General features: G+C 38.4%; 1 protein-coding gene across 1 annotated transcript in view; it reads right to left on the reverse strand.

Annotated features, from left to right (window-relative positions):
• LOC144685954 (gamma-aminobutyric acid receptor subunit beta-2) overlaps nt 1–13,694 on the reverse strand; it is a 401,666-nt gene that overhangs the window by 387,384 nt on the left and 588 nt on the right. Inside the window, exon 3 of the mRNA XM_078551016.1 lies at nt 13,051–13,118. Within this exon, the coding sequence (XP_078407142.1) occupies nt 13,051–13,118 (68 nt within the window). The remainder of the gene's footprint in view (nt 1–13,050; nt 13,119–13,694) is intronic.

Raw genomic sequence — 13,694 nt, forward strand, 5'->3', positions numbered from 1 at the left:
TATGAAGTGATGCATTTGAGAGGAAGAAAAGAGAAGCAATATAAATTAAATGGTACAATTTTAAAGGCAGTGCAGACTAGAGAGAGCTGGGATTCACATAAACAAAGCTTTGAAGGTGGGAGGATAAATTGATAAAGCTATTGAAAAAAGACAATTTACAGGATCCTCTACAGATAGATTACAAAAGCAAGGAAATTATGTTCATCTTTTATAAATAATTAGTTAATTCTGAGCTGGATTACTGCGCTCAGTGCTGGGAATTACACTTAAGGAAAGATGTCAAGCCCTTGGGCTGAGTGCAGAGGAGATTAACCAGAATTACATCAGGGATGAGGGATCTCAGTTAAATGGAGAGAGTAAAGAACATAGGATTGTTCTCCTTACAGAAAAGGTGGTTAAGGGGAAATTTAATAGTGATGTTCTAAATAATGAGGCACCTTGATAAAGTAAATAAAACTGTTTCCACTGGCAGGAGGGTCAATAACCAAATACATATTAAAGCTAAATGGCAATAGGGGAGGCCAAAGCAGAGCCAAAGTGATTTTTTTTTTAATGTGGTGAGTTACTATGAACTGGAATGCATTGCTTGAAAGGATGGATGAAGCACTTCAGTGGTAACTTTTCAAAGGGGAATTATATATATACACACTTGAAAAGGATAATTTTTCAGGGCTCTGGGAAAAGGACATGGGAATGGGGCTAATTTGATCCCAATTTCAAAGAGACAACAAAGGCAATACGAGCCAAAACGCCTCTTTCTGTGCTGAAAGATTCTACAGTCACTATTGTGTATGTTTTTCTTAAAATTACAAATATAAGAAAAATTAAGTTTTTCGTATTGAATTGGATATTCCTCGTAAGGGACTCCATGTTAACATTTAAAGCATTATATTGACACATCCTAACATGTACAAATTTCAAAGTGTATGCTCATTTTTGTTCATACAGGACATTCATTTTAGTGCAAAGATTTTCATTTCATCTCACTGTACCTGGTATATGTATTACAAAATGTATTTTGTCATGAGAGGTATGTGCACTGATATTGAATTCTGTCCTAAAAAATACTGCATTGTTGCTTCATTTTGAAAAATATTGTGCCTTGTTCTATCAACCTCCATGCTCTCACGCCTACTGTTTATCTGCTAGCACCGCAGTCTCCAGTATGTTGACACATCCACTTTACCAGCATCAGTGATGGATTTTCATAATTTTTGTATGGTTAATTATAAATTTGATTTCATTCTTTGAGGTTATTGAGAGTAGATTGGCAAATTTAAATGGAGAGTCACAGCCAGCAGCAGCAGAATCTATTGGGAGCAGAGAGGCTGATACCAGAGAGACAAGGAGAAAAATTGATGTCACTGTCAGCACAGAGTGAGGAGCACAGGTATGTTAAACATAAGTTTACTTTTTTTTGTATTCGTTCATGGGATAGGGGTGTCACTGGTTAGGCCAACATTTATTGCCCATTCCAAATTGCCCTTGAGAACTGAATGGCTTGCTCGGCCATTTCAGAAGGCATTTAGGAGTCAACCACATTGCTTTTGGTCTGGAATCACATGTAGGCCAGACCAGATAAGGGGGGCAGATTTCCTTCCCTAAAGGACAGTAATGGACCAGATGGGTTTTTACAACAATCAACAATGGTTTCATGGTCATCATCAGACTTTTAATCCCAGATTTTTTTACTGAATTCAAATTCTATTATCTGCCATTATGGGATTCAAACCCAGGTCTCCGCAGCATTACCCTGGATCTCAGAATTACTAGTCTGGTGACAATGCCACTACGCCACTACCTCCCCTTGAGATTAATGTTTCTAGTGGTTAGTGTTTCTGGAATAAATATAGACTAGATTAAGCAATAAAGGAACGTGAGCATCAAGGAGGTAGGTAAAAGAAGGAAGGAGCTGACTGGTATTTGATTAGGGACAAGCCTTAATTTTATTGCTGGTATATTTAGTTAGTAAACTATAAGAAATTGAAGTATGGCAGGTTACCATGGCCTGTCAAATGCATATCCTGTGCCAGGTAGGAAATCCAGGGCACTTCTCATGTCTTGGTCAATCACATGTGCAGGAAGTGTTGTCAACTGAAGGAGCTTGGTGCTCCTGGTTTCAGGATTAGAGCAGCAGCTGGCATCACTGCAATGCATCTACAATGCTATCAGCACATGGATACACATTTCAGGAGCTTCAGAGTGGTCTTATTGAATGGCGGAGCAGGCTCAAAGGGCCTACTTCTGCTCCTATTTCTTATGTTCGTATGCAGGCAGACAGGAAACGAGTGATGAGACAGACAGAGAGGATCAGGCAGAGAGTACAAAAGTCCCTCCAATACATCTTGCTCTGTTCAGTTCCAAATACTGATAAGGGCAATGGTTCTTCAGGGAAGGACAGCCAGAGCTAAGCCAGTGACATCAGGGGTGGCTCAGCTGTACAGAGGCAGTTGGGGAAGGTGGGGAGGAAGGTCAGAAAAACAACACTAACCAGGAATTCAATAGTTAGGGGATCAGACAAGTGGTTCTGCGGTCATGATGGTGTGGTTTCAGGATGGTACGTCAAGGATGTCACTGAGCATCTACAAAACATTCTGAAGGGTGGTGAACAGCCAGAGGTTGTGGTCCACATACAAAAAGGATGAGGTGCTACAAGCACATTAAAAAGCTAGAAAAGAAATTAAGAAGCAGGACATCAAAGGTACTAATCTCTTAATCACTCCTGGTACCACATGCTTCTAAGTACAGAAATAGGAGGACAGTACGGATGACTGTGCGGCTGGAGAGATGGTGCAGGAGAACGTAAGAACATAACTACACAAGAAATAGGAGCATGGGTAGACTAAATGGCTTCTCAAGCCTGCTCCGCCATTGAATACAATCGTGGCTGATCTTCTACCTCAACTCCACTTTCCTGCCTGCTCCGTATATCCCTCGATTCCCTGACAAAACCAGAATCACAGCTTACATACATTCAACGAAGGAGCAATCACAATTCTCAGGGGTAGATAATTCTAAAGACTCACAATCCTTTGAATAAAGAAATTTCTCCTCCCCTCAGTCCTCAGTGCTTGATCCCTTATCCTGAAACTGTGACCCCGCTCCCCACCGCCCCGTTCTACATTCCACAGCCAGGGGAGACAACGTCTATGTCTACCCTGTCAAGCCCTTTCAGAATCCTATATACTTCAATAAGGGCACCTCACCTCATTATTCTGAACTCCAAGTATAGACCCAATTTACTCAGCCTTTTATCATAGGTAAATCCTCTAATTTCAGGAACCTATCTAGCGAAACATCACTGCAAAACCTCCAAGGTATATCCTACCTTAGTTAGGGAAACCAAAACTACACAAAGTAAACAAGTGTGGTCTCACCAAAGTCCTGTACAATTGTACCAGGGCTTCTTATTCTTGTACTATAATCCCCTTGCAATAAAGGCCAACATCCAATTTGCCTTCCTAATTGCTTGCTGTAGCTGCATGCTAACTTTGTGTTCCGTGCACAAGTATGCCCAAGTCTGCTGAACATAAACATTTGCAAGTTTCCCACCTTTTAAAAAAATATTCTGCTTTTCTGTTCTAACAAAGTGAACAACCTCACATTGCCCACATTATACCTCACCTGTTACTTTTTGGACAATCACTTAACGTGTCTATATCTCTCTGCAGCCTCTTTGTGGCCTGCTCACAGCTTACATTTATATCATCAACCAATTTGGATACAATACGCCCAGTCTCTTCACCCAAGTTATTAATATAGATTGTAAATAGCTGAGGCCCCAGCACCAATCCTTGCAACACTCCACTAGTCACAGCTCGCCAATTTGAAAATGCCCCATTTATCACTACTCTTTACTCCCTGTCCATTAACCAATGCTCTATCCATGGCAATATATTTCCCCCAACTCCATAAGTCCTTATCTTGTCTATCAACCTTCTGTGCGGCATCTTATTAAATGCCTTTTGGAAATCCAAGCATACTGCATCTACTGGTTTTCCTTTATCTACACTACTAGTTACATCTTCAAAAAAACTCTAATAAATTTGTTAAACAGGATTTCCCTTTAATAAAACCATGTTGACTTGTTCCAATCATACTATGTTTTTCTGAGTGCATTATTAAGACTTCCTTAATAATAGATTCTAGCATTTTCCCAACAACTGATGTCAGGCTAACTGGGCTGTAGTTCACCATTTTCTCTCTCCTTCCTTTCTTTAATAGTAGTGTTAAATTTGCTAACTTGCAATCAGTGGGTCCATTCTAGAATCTAGGAAATTTGGAAAAATCATAATCAGCACATCCACTATCTCTTTTAGATCTCTAGGATGTAGGCCATCGAGTCTTGGCAGTTTGTTGGCTTTTAGTCCCTCAAGTTTAGCCAATACTTTTTCTCTGCTGATTACCTTAGATTCCTCACTCTTATTAGCCCCTTAGTTACCCTCTATTTCCATATATAATTTGCATCCTCTACTCTAAAGACAGAAACAAAATATTTGTTGAATGTCTCGGTCATTTCCTCATTTCCCAGGATAATTTCCTCTGTCTCTGCCTCCAACTGACCAAAAGCTCTTAAAATCTGTTTTTTATATTCTTAGCTAGTTTACTCTCACTCTATTTTTCCTTTTATCAACGTTTTGCTGGCCCTTTGATGCTTTCTAAAATATTCCCAATCCCCAGACTCATTACCGCTCTTTGCAACATCATAAGCCTCTTCTTTTACTCAAATACTATCCTGAACTTCCCTAGGAGGTCAGTGGTGGACCTTTGTAGATATGTTTTTGCTTTTTAATGAAGTGTAGTTTTGCAGTAGAGAAATGTTTTCTACTTTATCTTCATACCTATCAGTTTATTTATCCAATCAAATTTGACCAGCTCTGGGGGAGGTGGAACCAGTCAAGTAGACAGGTTACACACATCAACAGGGCTGAGACCAATATTGAAGTGGAGAGATTCGCTAATGCTGTTGGGGGGTTTTAAAGTAGCTTGGCAAGGAGATGAAAAACTTGAATGTAGATTCAAAAGGGAGAGATGCAAGGAACATATCTTTATTAATTCTGTTGGCTGTTGTAAAGAACAAATCTTTTTATTCTTCATTGGGCCAGAGATTAGAATTACAATGGCTGCAGGTTGAAAGATATGGCCACTGGAACAGGATGAAATATATATACAATGCTGCAGTCCTGGAACAGAGTGTGCCATGAAAGACAGGATGGTGCCAGAGAAGAATCCTGGGCCAAAGGAGACACCTAACAATAGCATTTTAATTGGCTCCTGACCAGGTGACCAAGGTTTTGCGTGAAGAGCAGGGCAGCAGAAAGTTCCTGGCCTGCAAAGAGAAAACATCTAAAATCTCTTTTCCTCATATCTCTATAACCTGCTGCCCTTCTGAGGAAACCCCTGTAAAAAGGAATAGGGGAAAACCACTGTTAGAGACAGTGAAAAGCAAGTTCTCAACTAGTAAACTAAATACTGAGTGCTGGAAGACCACCTTGTGTCATCAACAAGAACTAAGTGGAATTTGGAAGACATCGATCAAAATCAACCCATCGAATCCTGTACTCCAGATTGGTGCTATTGAACTGTTTTATCCCACGTGTGTGTGTTTGAGAGCAGTTCATATTTCTTTCTTTTGCCACTAGTTAAAGACAATTTGTTCAATAAACAATTATTCACTTATTAAGTTTACAAACCTGGTACTCACTTCTGTTAATCTAAATTAAACAGTTAGGTAGAATTGGGGAAATCTGGTGGTTTGATCTAACTTTTCACATTTGTCGTGGCTCGGAGAACAGTGGGGCTTGATATTACAGTGCATTATTCCCAGTGAGTCATGACAGAGAGGCAAAGCTAGAAATGGAAAATAGAATATTAGTAAGCAAGCGTGGAAGGCAGAGGAAAAAAAGTCTAGAAAAGTACACAACAAGTTTGGTAGTGCTTAATGGTGTGTACTTCAATGCAAGGGGTCCAATGAATAAAACAGATGAACTGAAGGCACAGGTAGACACTTGGAAGTATAGCCATTACTGAAACATGGCGTAAAGGACAGGAACAGAAGTTCAATATTCCTAGTTACAGGATTTTCAAACAAGAGAATGGATAAAAACAAGAAAGAGGGTAGCAATATTGTTTAAAGAAACAATTACAACAGTGGGTAAAATGATCTGCCAGAAGGATCATCAGTTCAACCACATGGCCTTGTTTGAAGAACAAAAAAGGGGTAGTCACACTCCAGTGAAGCTTGATCTCCAAACAGTCAGAGGGGAATAGAAGAGAACATTTCTGAGAGCTGCAAACCAAAGGGCAGTTATACAGAAATTTCAGCTTTCCTAATATTAACTGGGATAAAATCAGTGTAAAAGGACGTGGGCATGGTTCTTAATAAATAATTTGCATCTGTCTTCACAAAAAAGAGGGAGATGATGCAGGCATTGTAATTAATAGAGAGGAGGAGAAATATTGGATGGGATAAACAGTGTGAGAGGAAGCATTAATGGATTTAAACCTTTAAAGTAGATAAATCATCTGGCACAGATGAAATTTATCCCAGGCTGTGAAGAGAAGCAAGGGAGGAAATAGCAGAGACTCTGATGATCATTTCCTCATCCCCTCTGGCTACAGGTGCAGTGGCTAGAGAAACACAGGATAGCTAACATTGTACAAAAACAGAGGAAGGGACAGACCAAGTAATTACAGGATGGTCAACCTAACCTCTGTGGTGGGAAAACTGGAAAAAATTCTGACTGACAGTATTAATTAGAAAGGCATGGATTAATCAAGGACAGTCAGCATCGATTTGTTAAGGGAAGTTCGTGTCTGACTAACTTGATTGAAATTTTAGAGGAGGCACAAAGAGGGTCGGTGAAGATAGCACATTTGATGTAGTCTACATGGATTTTGGCAAGGGTTTTGACAAGTGTCCACATGGTCAGAAAAGTAAATGCAGATGGGATCCAAGGGAAAGTGGCAAGTTGAATTCAAAATTGGCTCACTGACAAGAAACAAAGGGTAATGGTTGACAGGCATTTGAGACTGGCAGCTATTTTCAGCAGGGTTCCGCAGGCTCAGTAATAGGTCCCTTGCCTTTTTTGGTATATTTCCATAATTGAGATTTAAACATTGGGGGCACAATTCAGAAGTATACCGATGATACAAAAATTGGCAGAATGATTGATCATGAGGAAGAAAGGTGTAGACTGAAGGAAGATATCAATGGAGTGCTAAGGTGAGCAGAGAAGTGGCAAATGGCATTTAAGCCAGAAAATCGTGAAGTAATATATTTGGCAAGGGCAAATAAGACAAGGGAATACACAAGAAGTGGTAGGATACTGAGATATGTAGAGGAACCTTGGAGTAAATGTTCACAGATCCGAAAGGTAGCAGAACAGGCAGGGTCGTTAAGAAGGCATATGGTATGGTTTCCTTTATTAGCTGTGACATAGGACCTAAGAGCAGAGTTGGGGGGTGGTGGAGGGGTGGTAATGGCTGGGGGGCAGTGGTTTATGCTTGAGCTGGATAAAACACTAGCTAAGCCAAAGGTAGAGTACCGAGTACAGCTCTGGTCACCACATTACAGAGAGGATGTGATTGCATTGGAGAGGGTACAGAGAAGATTTATATGAATGTTGTCTGGATTGGACAAGATGCTGGGGTTGTTTTCTTTGGAACAGAGGAGACTGAGGGAGATTTGATTGAAGTGTGCAAAATTAAAAAGGATCTAAGATAGGTCCATCCTATCTGCTATTTTTTTCAGCACAGGTCAACTACCAGGGGACACAGATTTAAAATATTGATAGCAGAACTAGAAGAAAACTGAGAACTTTTTTCATGCAGAAGGTGTTGGGGATCTGGAACTCGCTGCCTGAAAAAGAGTAGTAGAGGCAGGAAACCCCATTGCATTTAAAAAGCATTTGGCTATGCGTATGAAGTGTTGCATCCTACAAAGCTACGGACCAAGGGCTCGAAAGTGGGATCAGACTGTCTCGCTCATTTAGAGCCGGCATTGACACAATAGGCTAAATGATGTCCTTCTCTGCCTTAAGTTCCTATGATTCTATGAAACCTTTCAACCCACACTGCACTACAATGCCTTCCTACAAGAATCTCTCAAAATGTCATTCAGTTTACACAGAAGATCAAGATCTCAGTTTACACTACATTTAATTCCAGAGGATGGAATCAACAACTAATGAAACTTATTAAGTGCACACCTCACATTAATCTAAAAATATGAATGAAATTCAGAATGCTATACTCTCCCACACCTACCCAAAGTGACAATAAATCGACACCACAGGCACAGGCAATAAAATAAGATGGAGGTGTAACCAGAATAATATGGTAACACAACATCTTGAATATTCTGCATCAGAGTTGTACAGTCCCAGGTTTATGATACTTTAGTACAGTATGCACCTCAGATCTTATCTCAGTATGATATAAAATGAGTCATACGACAGTGACAGTGCACAGAGAACACTCCACAGAATAGCATTATATTGCTTCAGCAGAATTTACTAAACAATTGAAAATATTAAACTAACTTGTTTAAAAAAAAATCAAAGCACAATGCTACCAAACTTTTGTGATACTGCTGCAATATATTGATGACATTCTTGGCACAAATCAAAAGTCACTCATTGTAGAACATCCCTAAAAAAATGAATTAATTGCATTAATCAAGACATTTACTTGCATTTCAGAGATTCCTACAACTTAGTCTGTAAAGTAAAAACAGGTATTTAATTCAGAATGGTGATACTGATCAGTAATGAGTGATGCTATTACCATCCTTACCTCAGGGGATATAAACTTATTTGTAATATAGATAAGGCTCTTAATCCCCAATAATCAATACACTCTTATGGGTCATTAAATAAACTTATTCTGTGATGACAATGTCATAGTAACTTCCCTCAGTCTTCAATGTAATTTTTGATTTATTCATTAAAACAATAGCAATAAAAATGTAGAAGACTAATTTTGATTTGAATTCAAATGATACAATGAACTAACTGAAGCTTCACAACTGTGGCTGATATCATCTGATTTTTTAAATCTAGCTGCAGTATTCATTTTCAACTATTTATACAAAGTATAAAAGTCAAAATTACCATTGCTGATATTAGTTGACAAACACATAATGCACCAGTATGACATTTTAGTGCCCAATATTTTAATGGGCATTTTATCCTTTTATATCAAATGAATAAGCACTGGCATTAAAATAGAAGAGGGCTTAGTATGTTAAGAATTTGTCCACCAATGTTACAACAGTATGCTCTAGGTTATAACCACCATGGGATTATATCTTAATTTAATGCCCTCAACAGTATTTTAAATCCTCAGAAAATGAGTATAAAAGGTCTGCAACTCTTTAATTATTGTTTAGTTTGCTTTAGATAGAAATCCAACATACATAGCAGGTTTCCAGCTCTTTATGTTAGAACATACTTGAAATAAAACAGAAAATATATTAAACAAAACATACAAGTCCACTAGCATCTCAAAACATTTCAGATAGAGGTGCTTTGTCAGAAGAAAGTTCTTTTTTCTGTTTTGAGAAAAGGAAGGTAGAAATTGAGCTTGGCTGTAATGCAAAATGGGCAATAGCGAATCAGCATTTCGCTTAGCAGGCCACTTGATTTTATTTTAAAATAAAGTTTTGCATGGTATAAAGATGGGTTGCTCATTTGCTATCAGTCAATTTTGGCTATTGGTTTTGACTATCTTCCCCTATTTGCCGTTTATTTCCAGAATTTTTGGTTATTTGTCAGATTTTCAGCATTGTAGATTTTTCTTTCTGATTTAGCAAAATGTTTATTTATTCAATCTTATTGTATTCATGCCTTGGCAGCCTATAATTTATTTTTAATCTCCCATGACAAGCATGAAAGATAGTTATGCAATGCCTGAAAAAAAGAGGGAAAATATTCTTATTTCTTGAAAAATATGCTGTGAAAGTTAAACAAAGTTTCCAGTAGCCAGGAATTTAGTTCTACCTTTATTAATTGTGCCACAGAAAGGTTGATTAACCCTGGATTTAAAATAACGTGAACATGATGGTATAAAGAAAGAAACTTAAGGTCAGAGCTGGAATGTTGCAATATATTCTGGTCCAAAAAGGAAAATAAAGTTGTTTAAATATTCTAGGAATAACATGATAAATATTGTCCTATAAAGCAAGTAATTTAGAAAACATGTTAGCTTGTACTTGAGGCGACCAACTACGATGTTCAGAATTTCAATCATATATGCATATGCAAGCTACTAAATCAGCTCCATTTCATAATAAAGCATAATTATAGAACCATAGAAAAGTTACGGTGCAGCAAGAGGCCATTCAGCCTATCGTGTCTGCGCTGGCCAAAGAGAAAGAAACGAGCAACCCATTTTAATCCCACTTTCCAGCACCTGGTCCGTAGCCTTGCAGGTTATAGCACTTCAGGTGCATATCCAGGTACCTTTTAAGAGTTGAGCGTTTCAGCCTCAACCACCAACTTGGGCTGTGAATTCCAGATGCCCACCACCATCTGGGTGGAAGTTTTTCCTCATGTCCCCTCTAATCCTTCTACCAAGCACCTTAAATCTATGCCCCCTGGTAATTGACCCCTCAGCTAGGGGAATCAAGTCTTTCCTGTCTAGACCTCTCATAATTTTGTACATCTCAATTAGGTCACCCCTTAGCCTCTTCTGTTCTCAGGAAAACAACCCTAGCCTATTCAATCTCTCCTCATAGCTGCAATTTTCAAGCCCTGGCAAGAAATTAATGGCATGACATTATCGGTATTATTGGAAAAATGATCCTATGGCGATTCAAGAGGTGTATCTATTCAATTACAAACTGCCCAAGCCAACCAAAGGCACAGTCTCTCAGAAACAAGTAAAGAATAAAAGAAGATGCACAGAAAAGCAACTAATGTCATTAAAAGAGAGATCTCACAACTTTGGTTTAATTACCTGCAAGCTGTTTGTATAAGGATGTTCGATACACCCTACAGGCACTTAGAAGCTGTCTTTCTTTATTCCCCCTTTTTAATCAATATCAGTTAATTTAAATGACACCAAAACTGTTTTGTATAAGTAGTACCTTACAAGTTCCTGATAAGTAAAAAGTTGTTACCCAAATTGTCAGTTTCATAACATCACATAAAAAATTCACCTGTACATCCTGCCTGGCTACAAAAACAACCATTGTTAAAACTCTAAATAGTCTGAACCAAAACTTCAGTATTAAAGTAACAATTGAGATGAACAAGATGTTATGTGGGTTCATAATTTTGCATTCCCACTGTGTTACAAATCAGACCAACCCACTAGTAGCATCTGTTGACTTCTTTAAATGTATTGTCCAGTGACTCTACATTGGATAACAAAGGCTGCATGGAAAAAATGAATTAATCAAATTACACCTAATCAGGTATTAGCTGTTAGTTTAGTTGGTTGGGGAGAAAACATGAGAAAATAAACTACAAGCCAGTGTTCAATACTAGAATGAAGAGGTGTAATGGAAGATCATACAGTTGCATCCAACAGTGATCGCTTTTTAATTTGTAACCAACATACTTAGAGCTAAAATACTTGCTAAAAAATGACAATACTGTAACCCTTTTAATAGGCAGACCTACAAAAACAATCCTCTAGCTTAATTATTCTTCCTGTTGACTGCCCTGGTTTTCAACAGCTGCTACTAACCTTTGTGGAATGCCTGATAATACTGTAACACTAGATGGCAGTGCCAGAGGTCATTGTAATGTGGCCTATATAACTGCCCTATAAAACTTTATAAATTATTATGCTTTCCTAAAGAGGTAATAACTTAAGAAGTTGTCATAACGTAAAAACTATTGTTTACAATCCTTACCTGGCTGTTGCTTGTTACTATATTTAGACATAATTTAAAATAGCATTGGAATCCTTACCCTATCCTCAGTTAAAATTATAGTTTGGTGCAAGGTAGATCATGATTTATAGTAAATCGTGTGTAACAACATTGCACCACCACGCTCGCAAGATAGGGAGAGCACCTTAAAATAGATTTTAGGCAGATTCTGAAAAGTGGCCCGACTTCTATTATATCCAGATAGAAAGTAAAAAAAAGTCACCTATCAGATTCTTTAATCTACTCTAAATCTAATATGATCAAAGATACCGGGAGTAATCTATGAAAGAATTGACACTTAGGGTGTGCTTGTCGCCCTTGGTAGGTATGGCACACAAAAGCATCGGTGCCAGTAGTTCATGCGAGATAACACGCGAAGCTACCCGAGTTCCATCTACACATCTGGTGACCTTGAAAAAGCGATATGAGTGTGGGGGGATTCCTCTGTACAATAACACGTTTATAAACACAAGCATTGGATGTTGTGTATTTGAAATTATTTCAGGCCCGACGACAACCTCCTTCATGCATTTCAATAAGATTGATGTGTCTAATATGTATCAGAATGAAATTTAAAAGATTGAAAAGACCGGACACGTAGTCCTGTCAAACGATACTGTTAACTCCACCCCTCAAGCAAAAAACTAGTAAGCTCAACACACATATGGTGTATATGTGTTTATTTATCCCTTCGGATAAAGACGTTAACCGAGATCAAATGTTAATAGAGCTTTATTTCAATAGTCTTCAAGCAGCTCGAGTACAAATTGGAGCCTGGATTCATTGTGTTAATTGCAAAAAATCAGCAGGGGACGCTATTGCACGAAGCAACAAACTCCCTCCAGTCCAGTACCTTGACTAAAGGTTGCTCACAATTCCTCTCTGCTCAGCTCTTCAAACCAATGCTTAGTGCATTCCAATATTTTCCTCTTTTTTTTCCTCTTGCTCGGGCTTTGTGTTTTGCTAATAACATTCACATCACTCGTAAAACGTACGTGGCAAATACTCTGATCCAATAGATGCTGCTTGAAGGAAATTGGTTTGATGTCAGTGAATGTGCATGCAGTCATTCAAACGTCTGGGTACCGAAACCATCTTATTGAGTGCAAACTTATCACACTATTTCCGCAAATGAAAGGCTAGTTGCTGGAGGATACTGGTGTACTCACCATATTGACTTCAGAAACCATATCTATACTGGCAATGTCTATGTTCATGCCAACACGCACAGGGTCACCTGCAGACAAACAAGATCGCCCGCAATGTGATCTCTTAAATTTAACTCTTTGATGTAACTTACAGACCAAGATCATTTTACAACACAATAAGCAGTTAACGTCCCCCCATTAAGGAGCTTAAAAATCACATTTCTTTAAACACAGACAAAACCCACCGACAACCCACATGCAACATTACTGTACAATATGTGACCGGCATTTGATGCTCTATTTTACTATACCGGGTCTTTTTTTAAAAAAAAAAGAATTGGATAACCATACAGTCTAGAAAAGGCAGCTGAATGAAAATGCTGCTAAAATGTTTCATTTAATATATATTGAAACTGAAAATTTAGCTGGATGCGCTGTGGGGCGAAGTGTGTCGTTAGGACTTTTCCTCGCCTATTAAATAATTATGTTGGAACCTCTTTTAAAAAAAAAAAATCTGACAGCTTTATGGAGCTTTAACAACTAATAGCACAACTTATTGGACTGGCTGATCAAAAACAAAAAGACCCATTAGTGACGATACTGTCCAAACGCTGTTACTCTAAAGTATGGGATTCAGTCAACTTGAGGGGTGCAGATGATTTTTA

Source organism: Cetorhinus maximus, chromosome 10, assembly GCF_964194155.1.
Source record: "Cetorhinus maximus chromosome 10, sCetMax3.hap1.1, whole genome shotgun sequence".
Classification (NCBI taxonomy): domain Eukaryota; kingdom Metazoa; phylum Chordata; class Chondrichthyes; order Lamniformes; family Cetorhinidae; genus Cetorhinus; species Cetorhinus maximus.